At 33.9% G+C, this 18,082-nt stretch overlaps 1 protein-coding gene across 14 annotated transcripts in view; it reads right to left on the reverse strand.

Moving 5' to 3' along the window:
• Window positions 1-1,198: 1,198 nt before the first annotated feature.
• Window positions 1,199-18,082, reverse strand: part of HACE1 (HECT domain and ankyrin repeat containing E3 ubiquitin protein ligase 1) — a 128,931-nt gene continuing 112,047 nt past the window's right edge. For 9 of the 14 annotated variants that reach the window (XM_003897956.3, XM_009205747.3, XM_021937642.2 and 6 more), the window contains 5 exons: window positions 17,846-17,977; window positions 11,976-12,074; window positions 11,625-11,695; window positions 3,384-3,497; window positions 1,199-2,845 (listed from right to left, as the gene is read on the reverse strand). In XM_003897956.3, the coding sequence (XP_003898005.1) occupies window positions 2,743-2,845; window positions 3,384-3,497; window positions 11,625-11,695; window positions 11,976-12,074; window positions 17,846-17,977 (519 nt within the window). In that variant the 3' untranslated portion in view covers window positions 1,199-2,742. The remainder of the gene's footprint in view (window positions 2,846-3,383; window positions 3,498-11,624; window positions 11,696-11,975; window positions 12,075-17,845; window positions 17,978-18,082) is intronic. The other 5 variants (XM_021937644.1, XM_021937643.1, XM_009205748.3 and 2 more) reach the window with 2 other exon arrangements.

The raw sequence follows: 18,082 nt of genomic DNA on the forward strand, positions 1-18,082 counted from the left end.
CAACAACAACAACAAAAAACGGGAGAAAATAGAAGGGAGAGAGAGAGAAGAGGAAATGGCAAGCTGGATAGGGCATTTAGTTATTCACAGCAGCAGCATTTACTCAATTCCAGAGTACTAAAAATGCTTTGTAGGAATACGCACCCATGCACCCAGTATTGTCAAATTGCCTCATTGCTCAAAAGGACCCAAAACTCCTGACTTCTGCATGAAATCTTCAGGTTTTGTAAAATGTTGATAACTCATTCAAAATTTTACAGACAGTATGACAAACAAAACATGTGAGTAGGAATCATCTACTGGGCCTCCAACTTGTGACCTACCCTTTAAAGCTTGCGTTTCCCCAATACGCAGAGGACTGCCTGAACAGTAGAGGCTGTGTTCAGCAGATTATTTCCAAGCTGGGATTTCCTTCTATTACATTTTGTTTTGGGGTTAACTCGAAAATGGATTTTATTAACTATGTGGTTAATAACTATCCTCTCAAACTATTTGGATAACTTAATCTACTCTGCCCAGATATTTTCATTAATCAGTTTCCTGTACATTCCCTATATTATGTTCTTTTTGAGTGTTTTCTGTTTTCTTCCTTATATGAAACTACCATGTTTTAAGAATTGAGTCATTTTCCTATTAATATAATCTTGGTTTTCCCAAAGGTAAAAATCTAATCATTTTTCTATACTACCTTGCATTCAACATATCCATCTACATATATAGAAGAAATTGTGAGAATGGAGTAAATTAGAAAGATGCTACCTCCAAATAGTATTTTTTAATCTTTGTAATATCTCTTTATATTAACTACACTCTCAAAAACGTGAAAAAATAAATCCTGAAATAACCAGATCTATATTTTAAACTATTCAAATTCATGGTTAAAATACTCTTATATATATGTGTGTGTGTGTGTGTATATACATATATATATATATATTTTTTTTTTTGAGACAAAGTCTCACAGGCTGGAGTGCAGTCACACAATCAGGGCTCATCACAGCCTTGACCTCCTGGGCTCAAGCTATCTCGCACCTAGCCTTCCGACCACAGGCACATGCCACCATGCGCAGCTTATTTTTATTTTTCATAGAGATGGGCCTTCTTATGTTGTCTAGGCTGGTCTTGAACTCCTGGGTTTAAGCAATTCTCCCACCTCAGTCTCTCAAAACGCTGAGATTACAGACATAAGCCACCACACTCAGTTATTTAATATTTTATTATCTATCTCTTTTACATAACTACTTGCAAAAAAACTAATATGACAGAGCCAATGTATTGTATGGTTATAAACAGAAACATATCTGTAAACATTAGTATTATAAGCAATATAGTATTAAAAGTGGTTATCTATTGGAAAACTCAGAAGGCAGTGACTTCTACAATTAAATTTCAAAAAATCAAAACATAAAACATTATTAGCTTCAGTTACTATAAATAAAGCATCTGAATCTTAATTTTAGAGCTAATGGTAATTTTTAAATAATTCCTAAATTCATGTAATCTGTTAAGATATATTTTGTTAACATTTAGAAAAGACAAGAGAACCAAAACCAATGTATTAAAGGAGCTTTATAATTTAGCAAAACTTTCAATTTACATGTCTCTCAAACGTTACTGACAAACATAATGGCTGCTTATGAGAAAATTTGCATATGTCATTCTACAAACAGTAATGTCATTAATATACTATTTTTAGTTTCCAAGGGAAGATCCTAAACATTACAAATCCTTCCGTTAGCATTTCTTCGTGTATGCATGTTCCTACTTCCTGTTCAAACATATGCTGTAACTATTTAAGTCTGTCTTTTCAAAATAAAACTGATTACCCCAAAATTCAAAAACCCAACACCCAAGTGATATTAGGCACATATCACTTGAACTTGACAATTTAATGACGAAAAGCAAATTTAAGAAGTAAAAAAATTAACTATTTAAATTATAATTTGCACATCAGATTACTTTTTCAGATGTGTCAAAGCTCACAGATAAAAGTAATGAAAAGAAATGTAGTAAAATACATTTTAAGTTTACCTTCATTATAAATTAAAATGAGGCATAAGAAAAACATTGAGACATAATATGTACATATGGAAAACTGGCCACTGAAAGATGCAAATAATTCATACAATATAGTGTAAGCTTTAATATATAAACTAGATGTCATTTCATCAACTGTTAGTCTAAATTTTACAATGTATATTAAAATATTAAAATGCTAAAAAAATCATTGTAATATAGAATACACTGTGGGAAAATACATATTTGTGGCTTTATAGACAATCTAAATTAATCCATTCTATACAATAGTTTTCTAAAATATAAATGGTACTTTACATGCAAAAGAACATACCAGCTGGATGACCTCATATAATGTATCAGAAATTAGGAGAAAACCTCCTTTTAACAAGACAGTTACACAGCAGAGGTGGAATGTAGAATCAGATTTTGCCTTAATACAATCTTGGATAAAATTAATTACGAAAAAGGACAGTCTCTACTACTTTCAATTAGCATTTTAAAAAATAAAATCTACTGTGATTTTATATTTTCTAATTGTATCACAAACAGAGAAAACATAAAAGGGAAAAGACAGAAACAGAAAACCTGATGATCTTTTATAAATTTGAAGCATCAGCCCTGCCTATGGGTTGCATTTAGGCTGCTTTTTTGTTGACATTTTCCCAAATTACTTCTGCCATTCTGAATTGTGCATCAGTAGTCAGATGAGTTTTCCAGACTTCATTATGCCATTGTGTAACCATAGCTGCCACAATGTAGTGCCACAAGAAGTCTGTCCTTGAGTATTTCCTTACTTGGGTATTCAGGTAACTTGAGCATGTTGATGCTTTAAAAGAAAAATACACCACCATTAAACAGGAAATCTATAAAATTTCTGATTGTTTTGTCTAGAAGTGAAAACACTACTCAAAATTAACATAAAACCATCCTCTCAAATTTGCATTCAAATTGAAAAACCCTAAAGTGGTATTTAAAAAGAAGAAAAAATCTGCTGCATTGCAGTTTCTTTCAGCATGCAAATGCAGTGGAAGAAAATAAGTTCTTTTCAGCTTAAAATAAATAAGCAATAGGGTAATTTAGTTTGAAGTGATGGTGTGTAACTCAGTGCTACTTATAATAGTGTAACTTTGGTGATACTTGAACTATAGTCAATTAAATTGTAGGGAATTAGGGTTTCCTCAAACATTTTCCCTCCCAAAAACAGGGGCACAAAAAACTACATAATTTGTTATCAATGATTCCAAAATCCTGGAGTGAGATCACAGCTGAGGTTTTCCTCTCAATGCAGCAACAGTTAGACCTCTGATCATTCAAAATTAATCAAAACAATTTGTAAAGCATTTAAATAAACCAATTCAACATACCATGTGCTTGAAGTTGGTAAAAGATTTGGAGTATATGGCACAGCAGCGATTGTAAAGTTTTGCAATCCACTTCCACCCATGATATTAGCAAACCCACCATGTGGGACCCTGGAACTAAGAGTTTATATAGTTTATATCTTAATACATTGTAATCATGAAAGAAAGATATTTGTGACAGATCAATTTCAAGTTCTAAGTTAGGGTAGAAATATATCCAACTCTAGGACAATGACAACATGACATTTTTTAGTCTACAAAACCCCAACTCATTACTGTAAATTGCTTTGTGATTAGTTAGCAACCTTCCATGGAGACACCCCTCCACATTTCCATAGCTACACTATGCTTGCAACTGGCCACAGCACATACCTCAATATTGCATTTAGCATGCTACATTTACAATTATTTGCTTTCATGTGGCTCTCTACTGAAGTGGGGCTTGAGAGCCCAAACAAGTCATATTTACATCTATATCCCTGGGGCTAGCAAAATGCCTGGAGTAGACATTCATTAAATTGTTAATAGATTAATATTTGATTAATTCAAGCAATAAATGCTCTGACATGTAATCCAAATGATTTCCTTGTTTGTGAAAAATATCTAGGCCCTAAAGGTGTTTTGTTTTGTTTTTCATAGTGGAAAAACTGAAAAATTCTTTATATTCCTCTTTGATTTGATATTCAGAATATCAAACATATTTTTCAAACATCACCAAACATAAAGAGACCACAGGAAGGTTAACATACAATGCATAACACATCAGTAGAAAATTTAATCTTGGGTACATGACTGTAGAGGATGTAATTACAACTTCTCAAGTTATATATACATCGAAAATAAAATTAATATTTCTTCTAAAGTTAGCCTGTGTATGTATCATGATTAAACCGATACTAAAAAACATTCTATTGCTTTTAAAATGAGGTGCTACAGTGCTTTTTGGATAAATAAGAATAATGACAAAGGAACACTTAGTGTATAGATTACTAAATACATACTTGCAAACATCTGAATAAAATTTAAAATACTTTCTTAAAAATATGATTTATAGGCCGGGCGCGGTGGCTCAAGCCTGTAATCCCAGCACTTTGGGAGGCCGAGACGGGCGGATCACGAGGTCAGGAGATCGAGACCATCCTGGCTAACACAGTGAAACCCCGTCTCTACTAAAAATACAAAAAAACTTAGCCGGGCGAGGTGGCAGGCGCCTGTAGTCCCAGCTACTCAGGAGGCTGAGGCAGGAGAATGGCGTAAACCCGGGAGGCGGAGCTTGCAGTGAGCTGAGATCCGGCCACTGCACTCCAGCCTGGGTGACAGAGCGAGACTCCGTCTCAAAAAAAAAAAAAAAATGATTTATAAAATAAAGCACAGTTTAGTTCACTTAAAAAAAAAGTTGAACCTCAAATAGCCCAAACAGTCTAGGAAAAAAACAACAAAGGTGGCAGACTCACATATCCTGATTTCAAAACTTATTACAAAGCTGTGGTAATCAAAATAGTGTGATACTGCCAAGAAAAGAGACACATGAACCAGTAGAAGAGAACAGAGGCCAGAAATAACCCCTCACATACATAATGAAATGATTTTCAACTAGAGTGCCAACAACATTCAAAGGGGAAAAGAGTCTTTTCAACGAAGTGTGTTGGGAAAACTGAATATTCACTACAACGAAAATGAAGTTGGACCCTTACTTTACACTAAGTAACTTAAAAACTAACTCAAAATGGATTGAAGACCTCAATGTAAGAGCTAATACTACAAAACTCTTAGAAGAAAATATAAGGGAAAAGCTTCATAACACCGGATTTGGCAATGATTTATTGAATATGACACCAAATTGATATTGAGAACATATAAAGAATTCCCATAGCAAAAAACCAAAACAAACAAAAAAAACCAAAACAGCCTGATTAAAAATGTGCAAAGAATTGAAATAGACATTTCTCCAAAAAAAGATAAACAAATGCCCAATAAGCACATGAAAAGATGCTCAACATCACTATTTACTAGGGCAACGCCAATCAAAACCACTTCACACTCATTAAGATGACTATCGGCAAAACATCAAAAAAACAAAATACAGAAAGTCACAAGTATTGGCAAGGATGTGGAGAAATTGCTGCTGGGAATGTAAAATGATCAGCCTCTGTGGAAAACAACATGTAGGTTCCTCAACAAAATTAACAGAATTACAATACAGAATTACCATACAATCAGGCAATTCCACTTCTGGGTATATATCCAAAAGAACTGAAAGCACGGACTCAAAAAAGTATCTGTGCATCCATGTTCATAGCAGCATTATTCACAATAGCCAAATGGTAGAAGCAACCCGAGTCTCCATCAACAGATGGCTGGATAAGCAAAGTGTGGTGTATATATACAAGGGGGTATTATTTAGCCTTAAAAATGAAGGAAATTTTGACATGTGCTACAAAATGGATGAACCTTGAAGACTTTATGCTAAGTGAAATAAAGCAATCACAAAAAGACAAATATTATATGATTCCACTTATATGAAGTTCTTAGAGTAGTCAAATTCATAGACATAAAATAGGTGGTTGTTAGAGGCGGGTAGGGAAGGAGGATGGGGAGTTAGTGTTTAATGAGTACAGAGTTTCCGTTGGGAAAGATGAAAAAATTCAGGAGATGGACGGTGGTGATAGTCACACATTAATGTGAATACTTAATGCCACAAAAGTGCACACTTAAAAATTGTTTAAATGATTTTATGATATGCATTTACACACACACGCGCGCACACACACACACAAAGTTGAAAAAATGTACCAGGATTGTCTATTTGAAATCACTGATGATATGTATACATCCTCAGGGAAAAAAATGTTTAACAATCCAATATGAAAGAATCCCTAAAAACAGCAATTTTCTCTTCTATCTGGGAAGTCGTCTGGTTTGGTTTACTGATGAAATTCTTGAGCTTACCTTAGTAAACTAAGGCAATATTAAAAGTATGCCTGAATCTTGCTTATAAGACACTAATGCATAAACAATTCCTACTAATAGCAAGAGAATATATAAAGAACATCTGGCTATATCTCTTTGTAAGTTGAAATAAAATTCAACATTAGTTAATTTATATATTTAACTTTTGCCCAAAAAATTAACAAGGTGACCAAACATAAAAAGGGATAAAAATCAAGCCGTTCTGAATATCCTGTGTTGTAGAATTTCAAATTAAATGTAACTATTTTATCAAGATGAGAAAATAAATGTTGACATTGATTTTTATACAAATTATAGCACAGTATTTCAATGTAAGTATGATCAATCTAATGTCCTTCACACAAGTAAATTTTGAACAGTAAGCTAAAAATTCAGAAGATCCTCTAGTTTTAACATCTTAATTAAAATTATTCTACAAGCTGTTATTCATGAGCCATTCCTGAAACCTTACTCCTCTTTTCCTACACTATGAATAAATATGGCTGGCCCCCTACTTATATAATTAGATCTGATCATGTTAAGATAATAATTCATCAGGCGTAAGTATGTATGAGAAAAATAAAGTCTTTGGTTGAATATTATGACACTTAGATTATACAGTATAAATTACAGTAAACAAAAATGGCATACTTCTATTTTATTTAAAAAGTAATTGGCCGGGTGCGGTGGCTCACGCCTGTAATCCCACCACTTTGGGAGGTTGAGGCTGGTGGATCACTTGAGATCAGTAGTTAGAGACCAGCCTGGCCTACATGGTGAAACCCCGTCACTACTAAAAATACAAAAATTAGCCAGGCAAAGTGGTGTGTGCACCTGTAATTGGAGGCTAAGGAAGGAGAGTCACTTGAACCCAGAAGGTGGAAGTTGCAGTGAGCTGAGATCAAGCTACTACACTCCAGCCTGGGCAATAGAGCAAGACTTCATCTCAAAAAAAAAAAAGAAAGAAAGAAAAAAAAGAAAAGAAAAGAAATCAGCCGGACACAGAGGCTCGCAGCTGTAATCCCAGCACTTTGGGAGGCCGAGGCAGGTGGATCACTTGAGGTCAGGAGATCGAGACCAGCCTGGCCAACATGGTGAAACTCCATGTCTACTAAAAATACAAAACTAGCCAGGCGTGGTGGTAGGCGCCTATAATCCCAGCTACTCGGGAGGGCTGAGGCAGGAGAATCACTTGAACCTGGGAGGCGGGGGTTGCACTGAGCTGAGATTGTGCCACAGCACTCCAGCCTAAGAAACAGAGCAAGACTCTTTCTCAAAAAAAAAAAAAAAAGAAATCATCAAGTCTGATTCTTAAGGGATTAAGGGATAATGAAACAGTAAAACATTAAAGATGGCCTTATAGAGCTATGAAATATTAATGTCAATACTATAAAAATATTTAAAAATCACTTTTTGTGTTAATTCTTGGTTCAACAATTGGAACACATTTGATCTTTCAGTAAGGTTGCACTAAATTATACTACAGACCTGTAGAAAGATACGTCAGTATCTAAATAAAACTAATACAGAATCAGAATTTTCCAAAAATTAAAAAAGAAAAAAATGTACACTTTTGGTTTTGAACGACAAGTACTATATCTATACTAACGACTGGGAGTTCGAGGTAAAATTTAAAATTTTAAAAAGCTTAAAACTTTCTCAGTTTGAACTCAAAATACAGAGCTCTAATTAGACTCAATGTTGAAAGGTGGATTCTTCCGTCCAAGGGTGAAGCTAGCTCCGCGTTGTTTCCCCTGAGCTTCCTTGGCTTCTACTCTTCACCCACATCTTTCACCTCCATTCAAGTGTGGATTTGCCACACTTCATAACTAAATAATGAATAGCACACCTCTTTTCAGCATTGCTAGCAATGACTGTACTATTTAAAGTGAAGAAGCCTTGTATATTACTAATTCTAGTGTTTTACTCTACAGGAGCAGCCACCTAAGAAACAACTTAGTACTAAAAAACTTGAATAACTGATTTCTGCATCTTAAAGACTCATACTGACCAAATCATGGGGAAAACATAATAATTCACTAGATAGTGTTGAAGTATAAACCATTTAGAAAAATATACTTGACAACATAAACCAAAATAAGGTTCAGATGGCTTAAAAACTGGAATGTAAAAACAGAAATTGTAAAACTTACATTAAAAAATTTATATAAACATATATATAAAATCTTAGAAGTAGGGAACGATTTATAAAACCACAAAGGAAAGTAACGATAATCACCTTGGCAATACGGTAATTTAAAACTTACAAGTTATAAATTTAAATTACATGGAAATCTGTATATTTAACTTTGATAAACCAAGAAAACTATTTGCAGAGTTAATACCCCTAATATATAAACAACACTTAAAACTGAATTTTTAAAGTGATTGTGGAATAACAAAGAATAAAGTCAGGTAATTCATACCACACACAAAAAAATTACATAAAAGAAATTATATGAAAGTAAAAATGGGCCGGGCACGGTGGCTCACACCTGTAATCCCAGCACTTCGAGAGGCCGAAGTGGGTGGACCACGAGGTCAGGAGATTGAGACTATCCTGGCTAACAAGGTGAAACCCTATCTCTACTAAAAATACAAACATTAGCGGGTGTGGTGGCAGGCACCTGTAGTTCCAGCTACTCAGGAGGTCGAGGCAAGAGAATGGTGTGAACCCAGGAGGTGGAGCTTGCAGTGAGCCGAGATTGTGCCACTGCACTCCAGCCTGGGCGACAGAGCCAGACTCTGTCTTTAAAAAAAAAAAAAAAAAAAAAGAAAGTAAAAATGACTATACCCTGTGCTGATAAAAGGAGTAAGCTCTCTCATTCTCTACTGACATCAATACCCTTCTAGAAGATAAATGAATATGTATCAAGATTATAAAAATTTATATATTCTCATACAAAAAAATTTCCCTTCTAAGAATTTATCTTCTATAATCAGACTGTCCCACTAGGACAGAAGCACAAAAATTCCTTATTTGTACAGCATTATTCCATAAATAGGAAAATTTAGCAATAAAGAATCAATTAAAGGAAGTCCCTAAAAAGAAAACTAGAAAGCCACTAAAAAATACATAGATCTATAAATTGAACAATTTAGTAACATATTGCTAAATTCAAAAAGTTATAAAATAACAATGGTTTTAAAAGTAAAAATTATATATGTGTTAAAAATTCTAGAAGAATAACAAAAATGTTATCAGTGATTATTTTTAGGAATAGATTGGAGGTGGGTTTTTTCCTCCTATCTGAATTGTCAAATCGTCAACTTTCTTACATAAAAAATATAATGATTTTTTCATCCTTTCTATTAAGTTATTCAAGTCTCTGAGTACTTCTTGGCATTCAGAGGCAAAAAACAAAACCAAAAAAACAAGTTTTTCTTTTATATTTTTAGTCTATAACCTGTTAATTGTTATGTCTTATTTATTTCTTATTTATTTTTTATTATTTTTTTTGAGACAGGATCTCACTCTGTCACCCTGGCTAGAGTGCAGTGGCGCAATCTCAGTTCACTGCAATCTCCACCTCCCAGGCTCAAGTGATCCTCCCACCTCAGACTCCTGAGTAGCTGGGACTACAGGCATGTGCCACCATGCCTGGCTAATTTTTGTATTTTTGTAGAGACAGGGTTTCGCCATGTAGCCTAGGTTGGTCTCAAACGCCTGAGCTCAAGTGACCTGCCCGCCTCAGCCTCTCAAAGTGCTAGGATTACAGGCACTACTATAAATGTCTTATCTTTAATACCAAAATAAATCTTTAATACCTAAAACAGTGGAAAGGGTGGTAAGTTATTGACAATTCAGAGTAATAACTCCTCATTTTAGTTATCTCTAAGCCATAAAAACAGAATATATTAAATTATTTCCATATTATCATAAAAATACTGCTTACTTGCCAGTAACAAACTAAACTGCAAGAGAAGTACCGTACCCAGACTATTCATTTATTCTTTAAAATTAGATCTATAGTGTGGCTCCAACTATTTTTCTAACTATACAGTAAGAAGACTAAAAAAAAAAGCAAAATGTTAATTGTAGTTATCTCTGAATAGTGGGATCACTTAACGTTAAGGATTTTAATTTTCTCCTATTTTCTCCATTGTCTAAATTTTCTACAATGATTAAACATTACTTTTAAAATAAAAAAAATATAGATTTTAAAAATTATAGGCCAGGCATGGTGGCTCACGCCTGTAATCTCAGCACTTTGAGAGGCCAAGATAGGTGGATCATGAGGTCAGGAGTTTAAGACCAGCCTGGCCAAGATGGTGAAACCTCATCTCTACTAAAAATAAAAAAATACAAAAATTAGCCACGCGTGTTGGCAGGCGCCTGTACTCCCAACTACTTGGGAGGCTGAGGCAGCAGAATCGCTTGAACCCAGGGGGTGGAAGTTGCAGTGAGCCAAGATCAAGCCACTGCACTCCAGCCTGAGGGACAGAGTGAGACTCTGTCTCAAAAAAAAAAAAAAAAAAAAATTATATATATATATTTTATATAGATATATATTCACAATTATGGTTTTTAAATATGCAGAAAAAACAAAGAAGTAAATATATCAAATTGTTTATAGTGGTTATGGCTGATAGACTGTGGTTTTTCTTATTCTAAATTTGTTTTGTAACTTTCCTAGGAGAAATATGTACATTTATAATGAAAAAAACTAAACTACATTTTCATAAATAGAAGATAAAATTGTTATCCAAAATGAAAATCAGACTTTTTTTTACATCTTTCAGAAATATAAGCTAAAAGATGGTTAAATCATCTAGTTTTCTAATATCTATTATATTTAACTGGTTTCAAAAGTGAACTTTTCATAGAAGTGTGGTACCACAAATTATTTTTTAGGCCATGAATCTTGACACTTTAAAGTTTACTTTGAATTACAGAAAAACTGTTGTGTATGGGTAACATAGAGTATGTGTATGAGTTACCCAGGATAAACTGAACTGCCTTACTATTAAACCAAACCAGCAATATACAAATATTAAACATTTGGCTACTATCCTTGACCGACCTGCAGAGCAAAAAGATTTCCAAATTATAAAGTGCAATATACTAATAGTCCTAATTGGCGATCCTTTTTAATATATCAAATAAACATGATTGATCACTACTATAAATGTCTTATCTTTAATACCAAAATAAATCTTTAATATCTAAAACAGTGGAAAGGGTGGTAAGTTACTGACAATTCAGAGTAATAACTCCTCATTTTAGTTATCTCTAAGCCATTAAAAGCAGAATACATTAAATTATTTCCATATTATCATAAAAATACTGCTTACCTGCCAGTAACAAACTGCAAGAGAAGAACTCTCTCCTCTTGAGTAATGTCTTCTACAACTTCCCAGAACCACTAACAACAACAAAAAAAACTTAGCTCATATTTCAGAGCAACTGCAGACTTCTCAATACCAGAGAAATATGTAATATTCATAAAGCACATTTTATTCTATGAAAGTCATTTACCAAAAATGATTTCATGCAAAGCTTTCATATGCACTGTTCCCACAAGAATAATTTGGGGAAACACTTCACTTTGTTAATTAATGTAAGTTTTCATTCAATAGTGCTGAAAAGCTTACAAAATTAAACGGCAAAACTTAACTTCATTCTAAGCTCTAGAGAAATTTTACCTGAATAACTGGATCTTCTCTTTCATAGCCACTTGTGTATTCTGTATTTTTTATCCAATCACTCACATCAATTTCTGGCATGCCAGAAAGCAGTAGCTCCTTGGGGGAAGAAGAAAAATATTTCAATAATTTTCTTTAGGGAAAAAAGTTATTACATTTAAATGGTAAATTTGCCTTAATTAGAAACTAATCTCACATGAAACTGATACATTTTAGTGACAGTTCCTGCATGTCATCAATAACAAGCATTACATGAGAGAAAATCCTTGACGCTGATAATCTCAAATATTGTAAGATGTGGAGATGTTTCCACATTGACAAAACTTCATTAAAACATAAGAGATTATAGTTTATATGTTTATGTGTGAACATATGCAACAACAGTTTATGCATGCAAAAGTTTTATGAACATTATCTTTGATTTACTTTATATTTTTACAATTCTTTGCAAATTTATTAACTTCTGTAAGGGGACAGTATTCTCAACATGGAAGTGACAACAAAGACCTGAATAAATACTTGACCAAACAAGGGGAAAAGCATCAAGAAATCCTTATCATGAGGAAAAAGGAGGTAATATAAAAATAGTTATGATTTTTAAAAAATATTTAAGCCTTTTCGGAATTCTATTCTGGAATAATTTGGATCCTTTAAAGTCAATTTTCTCCAAAGTCAAAAAAAAAAAAAAAAAGCAATTTTCCTAATGACTTGATAAGTTTCTTTCATACCGGAAGATAATCAAAGACACAAAATCTCAATCATGTAAGTAAAAATGAAATTAAGAACAGCAAAGTATTTGCCTTTTTGTTTTCCAAGGGAAAAGAGGACATGAAAAGAGCCTGTCCACTTCTCTGAATCAGTCCCTATTTCACAGTTAGATATGCTTACATAGACAGGGGAGGCAATGATTGGCCTACACTTTACACTGATGAGCCAGAACATCCATCAGGATTGCCTCTTTTTTTTTTTTTTTTTGAGATGGAGTCTTGCTCTATTGCCCAGGATGGAGTGCAGTGGCACTGCGATCTTGGTTCACTGCTAGCTCCACCTCCCGGGTTCACACCATTCTCCTGCCTCAGCCTCCCGAGTAGCTGGGACTACAGGTGCCCACCACCACGCCCGGCTAATTTTTTTGTATATTTAGTAGAGACGGAGTTTCACCATGTTAGCCAGGATGGTCTCAATCTCCTGACCTTGTGATCCGCCCACCTCAGCCTCCCAAAAGTGCTGGGACTACAGGTGTGAACCACCGCACCCAGCCAGGATTTCTTATTACAGGGATGTAGATACCATGTGATTCAAAATCACGTCTCCTATAGTAAATACTCATAACATATAGCTGACCTTGTACCTTAAATAAGATAGATACAAGGCAACATGTGAGAACTCTTGAGGGTTTCCGAGATTTTTCTGTGGGTCCATGAGGTTCTCCCTTTTCCAACTTATCTGTATGAGGTTGGATTTTCTTCATATATTTCAACCAAACAACATATCAAAACAGATTATACACAAAAGCAGTTATAAGGGCCCATTTGTCTTCTATTAAGCTAGACATTAAAGAAATTTGCAAAACTGTAAAATAGTACCAGTCTTCCCATTATTTCTGTTTTGTTCTAGAAAATGCAATTTTAGTTTTTCAAATGTTCTCTATGTTAACATAATAATGGATTATTTTATGTGAATAAAATATTTTACATTTCTGTTTTAATTTCAAGTACAGTAAATATAGATTGACATAACCCACATAAAAAAAAACTCTTTTGTTGCAAGGGGTCCTAAGACCGAAAAGTTTTAGAACTGCTAGTATAGGGTGTGTTTTAGTCCTCTTAGTAACAGTATTATAGAATCCTCTTCCTAGATGAAGACAGTCTAGTTAGTCTACATTGACCACCCCCAAATACATTCTCTAGCTTCCTTTGCACTGTAGACTGGCTGCTTTGCCTGCTGGTTCTCTTGCCATCTGGCTTTGGATTGGGTTTGGAGCCCGGGAAACACAGGCAGTTAGTTTGGAGGTGAGGGTACTCTCTGCTCCCCCACTGTTGCAGCACCTCTTTGCAGTAGCTATGGCTCCTCAAGTATGGCTACCACCAGGTGGGCCCTCCTTGGTAGTTCAGGCTCCCACGGGGCTCTTCACCGTAATTCCTCTACCTGTCTCTTCAGTCCTAGGGATGATAAAGGCTTTCCCTGTTTCCAGTCTGTGGATGTCTCACTAGACCTTGTTTATTCTTAACACTGCCCATACCTCTGTAATAGTCCCTTTGTTAAAGTTTCAATATTTGAACCATCTGGAGAAATTCTGTTCCCTGGCAGGACTCTGATACAGGTTTGCTAAAAGGGAGTGGGATAGGCTTTACGCATGTCTTACAGTTCATGAGTTTAATCCTTTTCCCTTCTAGGCTGAAGATAAGCTTTTAATAATATTAAGTATGCTTTCATTATTCATAATTATGAATAAAAATGACTAATACTACATTCTCTCAAGAAATTTGAAGCACTTCATGAATATCACATTGTTACAATTTTTTTTTTGAAGACGACAACGAAAGGATCTTTATTATTCCACCTAAGAACTGGGCCAAAAAAGTTACTAAATTGACCAAAACCAAATAGATGAAATGAGAATTCCAGAATAAAAAGTACATATAATAAACATTTTAAGTCCCAATCAATCTTTTTAATACAACAAAATAACTGAATTCATCTGTTGGAACTGTAAGTTATATAACTCATACTAATAGTTAGAAACTGAATCATGCAAGTATTCATAGCCATCAGCTTACCCAGCATCACATGACTCAATGTTTTTATATTCTGGTTCTTTCATGGATAAATTCACAAGCAGCAAAGTATGGAAGAACAGCCCATACTCATCTCTTGACTTACGACTGCCTTCTATCTACAATGGATGACTATACCTCCAGTTCAGTACATTGGAGCTATTCGATACCTTCTCCTCACTAAAACTCTAGAATTTAACCTGAATCTTTTAACTCAGATGCACATCTAGCTTAGACGTTTGCACCAAATTTTTTTACAAGTTTCCGTTCTCAGTGTAGCATAGCGCTCCCCTATGAAAGACACAAAGTCACACAAAAGGTTCTGAAGCCAAGTCCCTCTGATTACTCATGCCACCAAGAAGCAGACTGGCAACACTGATGAGATCTGAGGTCAGGGAACATGGGTTCATAGCCTACCACTAACACATGCTCTATGACCATGAACAAGTTCCGTATCTTCTTTGGCCTAGTTTTCTCATATGTAAAATGGGGGCAATCGTACTCACCTCAAGAGATTTTTTGTGGGTTTTTAAAATTAATACATATAAAATACTTGGCAAATACTAAACGCTTAATAATAATTATTACCACTGCATAAATCAAGACCATGCCTACAATGTTGCTCTTCCCAAATGTGAATCAGCTCAACTTAGTAAAGTCAGAGTCCAAGACAAACTAGGAATCCTGATCTAAATTTTAATGTAAGAGCCACAATTAAAAACTTACCAGTAACAGACCTAAATGTGAAAGATAAAGGAATAAAGCTTTTAAAAGAAAACACAGAAAAATATCTTCACAGCCTTGGGGAAAGAAACAGTTTCTTAAACAAGACACAAAAAGTTTCTTCCATTAAAAAAAAAAAAAAACTGATAAACTGAATTATGTTAAACCCCAAAATTTTTATTCACTGAAAAGACCTGAGTAGAAAATACTCATAATACATATATCTGACAAAAGACTCTTATGAAAGAATACATAAAGAGTCCTACAAGTCAGTAAAAAGAAAAAATAAAACAGAAAACACAATAGAAAAATGGACAAATTACTTAAATAGACACTTTGAAAACAGAGTACACAAATGGCTGTAATCATAAAAGGTGTGTAACTTCATTAGCTATCACGTAAACACAAATTAAAATCTCAAGGAAAGACCACTACTGAATTACCAGTAAGGAAATGAAAAAGATGGAAAATTATCAAATGCTAGTGAGAATGCAGAACACCCAGAACTCTCACACCTACTAATGGGAGTGTAAATTGATGCATCACTTGGGAAACTATCTGCTCACATCTACTGAAATGGGATACATGCACAGCCTGTGTCCCAGCAATTCCACTCCAATGCATATAACCTACAGAATGCATACTTAGGTTTTCCTAAAGGCATGTTTGTAGCAGCAGTACTTGAAAGAGCCTGAAACTGAAAAGTACCCACTAAATGTTCAAGAATAGAAAAGACTAAAGGAAACTGAAATGCTATTCAGCAATAAAAATGAACAAATTACCAACTGCATGCAACAATATGTATGATTCCCACACACAAAAAGTTGAGCTAAGAAAGCCAGATAAATTCTATCTACATAGTTCTAAAATAGGCAAATCTCATCTATGATTTCAGAAGTCAAGAGAATGGTTACTGTTAAAGTGGGAGAATGACCGGAGGGGGATGACAGAGTGACATATGGGGTGCTAGGATTTCTGTTTCTTCATCTGGGTGTTAGTTTCATGGGTATGTTCAGTTTGTTAAAACTTATCAAGCTATACATTTATGAGGTGTGTCCTTTTCTGCATGTATATTATAATTCAAAGTTTTATAAACTTACTGATTTCAGTAAATTATAAGGCAAAGTTTTCATCAATTATTTTTGTTGTTGCTATTTGTTTTTTACATACATAAAGGTCCAGCAAATAATTAATTCTCTGTTTTGAATTTCAAAAGGCTAATTTAATCCAAGCACAGTACAGGAAAAGTCAGATTTCAGTCAGGTCTAATAATATAATAGCTCAAATAGTCCTCCATTTTTAAATGCTGAAAATAACTTCTACTGTTACATAAAAACTAGATGAATCTACGCTAACTGAAGTCATTAACTGTACAGCTAAAAAACAATCAAAAAAACCTCAAAACTTACATTTAATGAAACTAAATCAAAATGGACTTCAAAATTAATTAGCAAATTTTGTTCACTGCTAACATATACTATGAATGATAAATTTAAAATACTGATACATATGTAAAATTAAAGGTATATATCAGTATCTGTATCCATATACTAAAATGAAAGGTATAAGGTAAAACTAATTTTCTGAGACAGAATAAAAACTAAATAAAATATTTCCACTGATCTGGGACTTACTATTCCAAATTATATTTTTTTAGATAAGAAAGCAGCTATATTGTATTTAAAATACTGTGCTTTATTTAGATTTAGACAACTCAAAGAGTTTAAAAATAATTCTCCAAATTACCAAAACTAAAGAGAAAAAGAAAATGGAGAAAAATGCGACATAAATCATATAAAATTAGAAATCCTGTTGGATCACAGTACAATAAAGGCAAATTAAAGTAGCAAAACAAAACATTCATTAGGGACTACAGGACAGCAAAGACGATGGACTCCATAGGTTTCAAATAAAGAATTATAAAATTATATATATGGCAATATAAGAAACTGGAGAAGAAAATACTATACAATAAGAAAAACCTTCTTAATTCTCTTTAGAAGTTTAAGTAGTATCAGCACCCTTTATGTCATGTGATCAAATAAAAAATTCAGAAATAATGTAGAATACTGCACATATAGGAAGACTGGCCTTCAACATCTCCCATATAGAAGAAATAGGAATATATTCCATTTTAGTTTGTCACCACCTCACCTCACTTCACATTAAGGAGTTGCTTATCTGGTTATTAAGCTTAAGAGAAGGCACATCCATAAATTTTATATCAAATCTCTAAAAATGGACATTAAACAATTTTTTCTCATTTATACATTATTTCATTCATTATCGTACTCCACAATTATTTCTGAATTACATCACTAGAGTTTTGTGTTGTTGTGTTACAACATAAGAACTGATATTTTTCCTTACCAATTCATATTCATCAAAAAGCTGTATAAGGGAGGGTGGAATGAACATATGAAAGCCCTGTAAAAAGGCATTGATCTGAGGCTGAATGGCTCTTGTCATTCGAAGTTCAGTAACAAGCTGGACGTACTCCGCCTATTGAAAAAGAAGTTTTCATAACGACTTTTAAAAAATATTTTACATACTTAATGTTAATACATTTCTTATTTAAGAGGTAAAGATTTAAAATAAAACTGACAC

The sequence above is a fragment of the Papio anubis genome, chromosome 6 (assembly GCF_008728515.1).
Source record: "Papio anubis isolate 15944 chromosome 6, Panubis1.0, whole genome shotgun sequence".
NCBI lineage: Eukaryota > Metazoa > Chordata > Mammalia > Primates > Cercopithecidae > Papio > Papio anubis.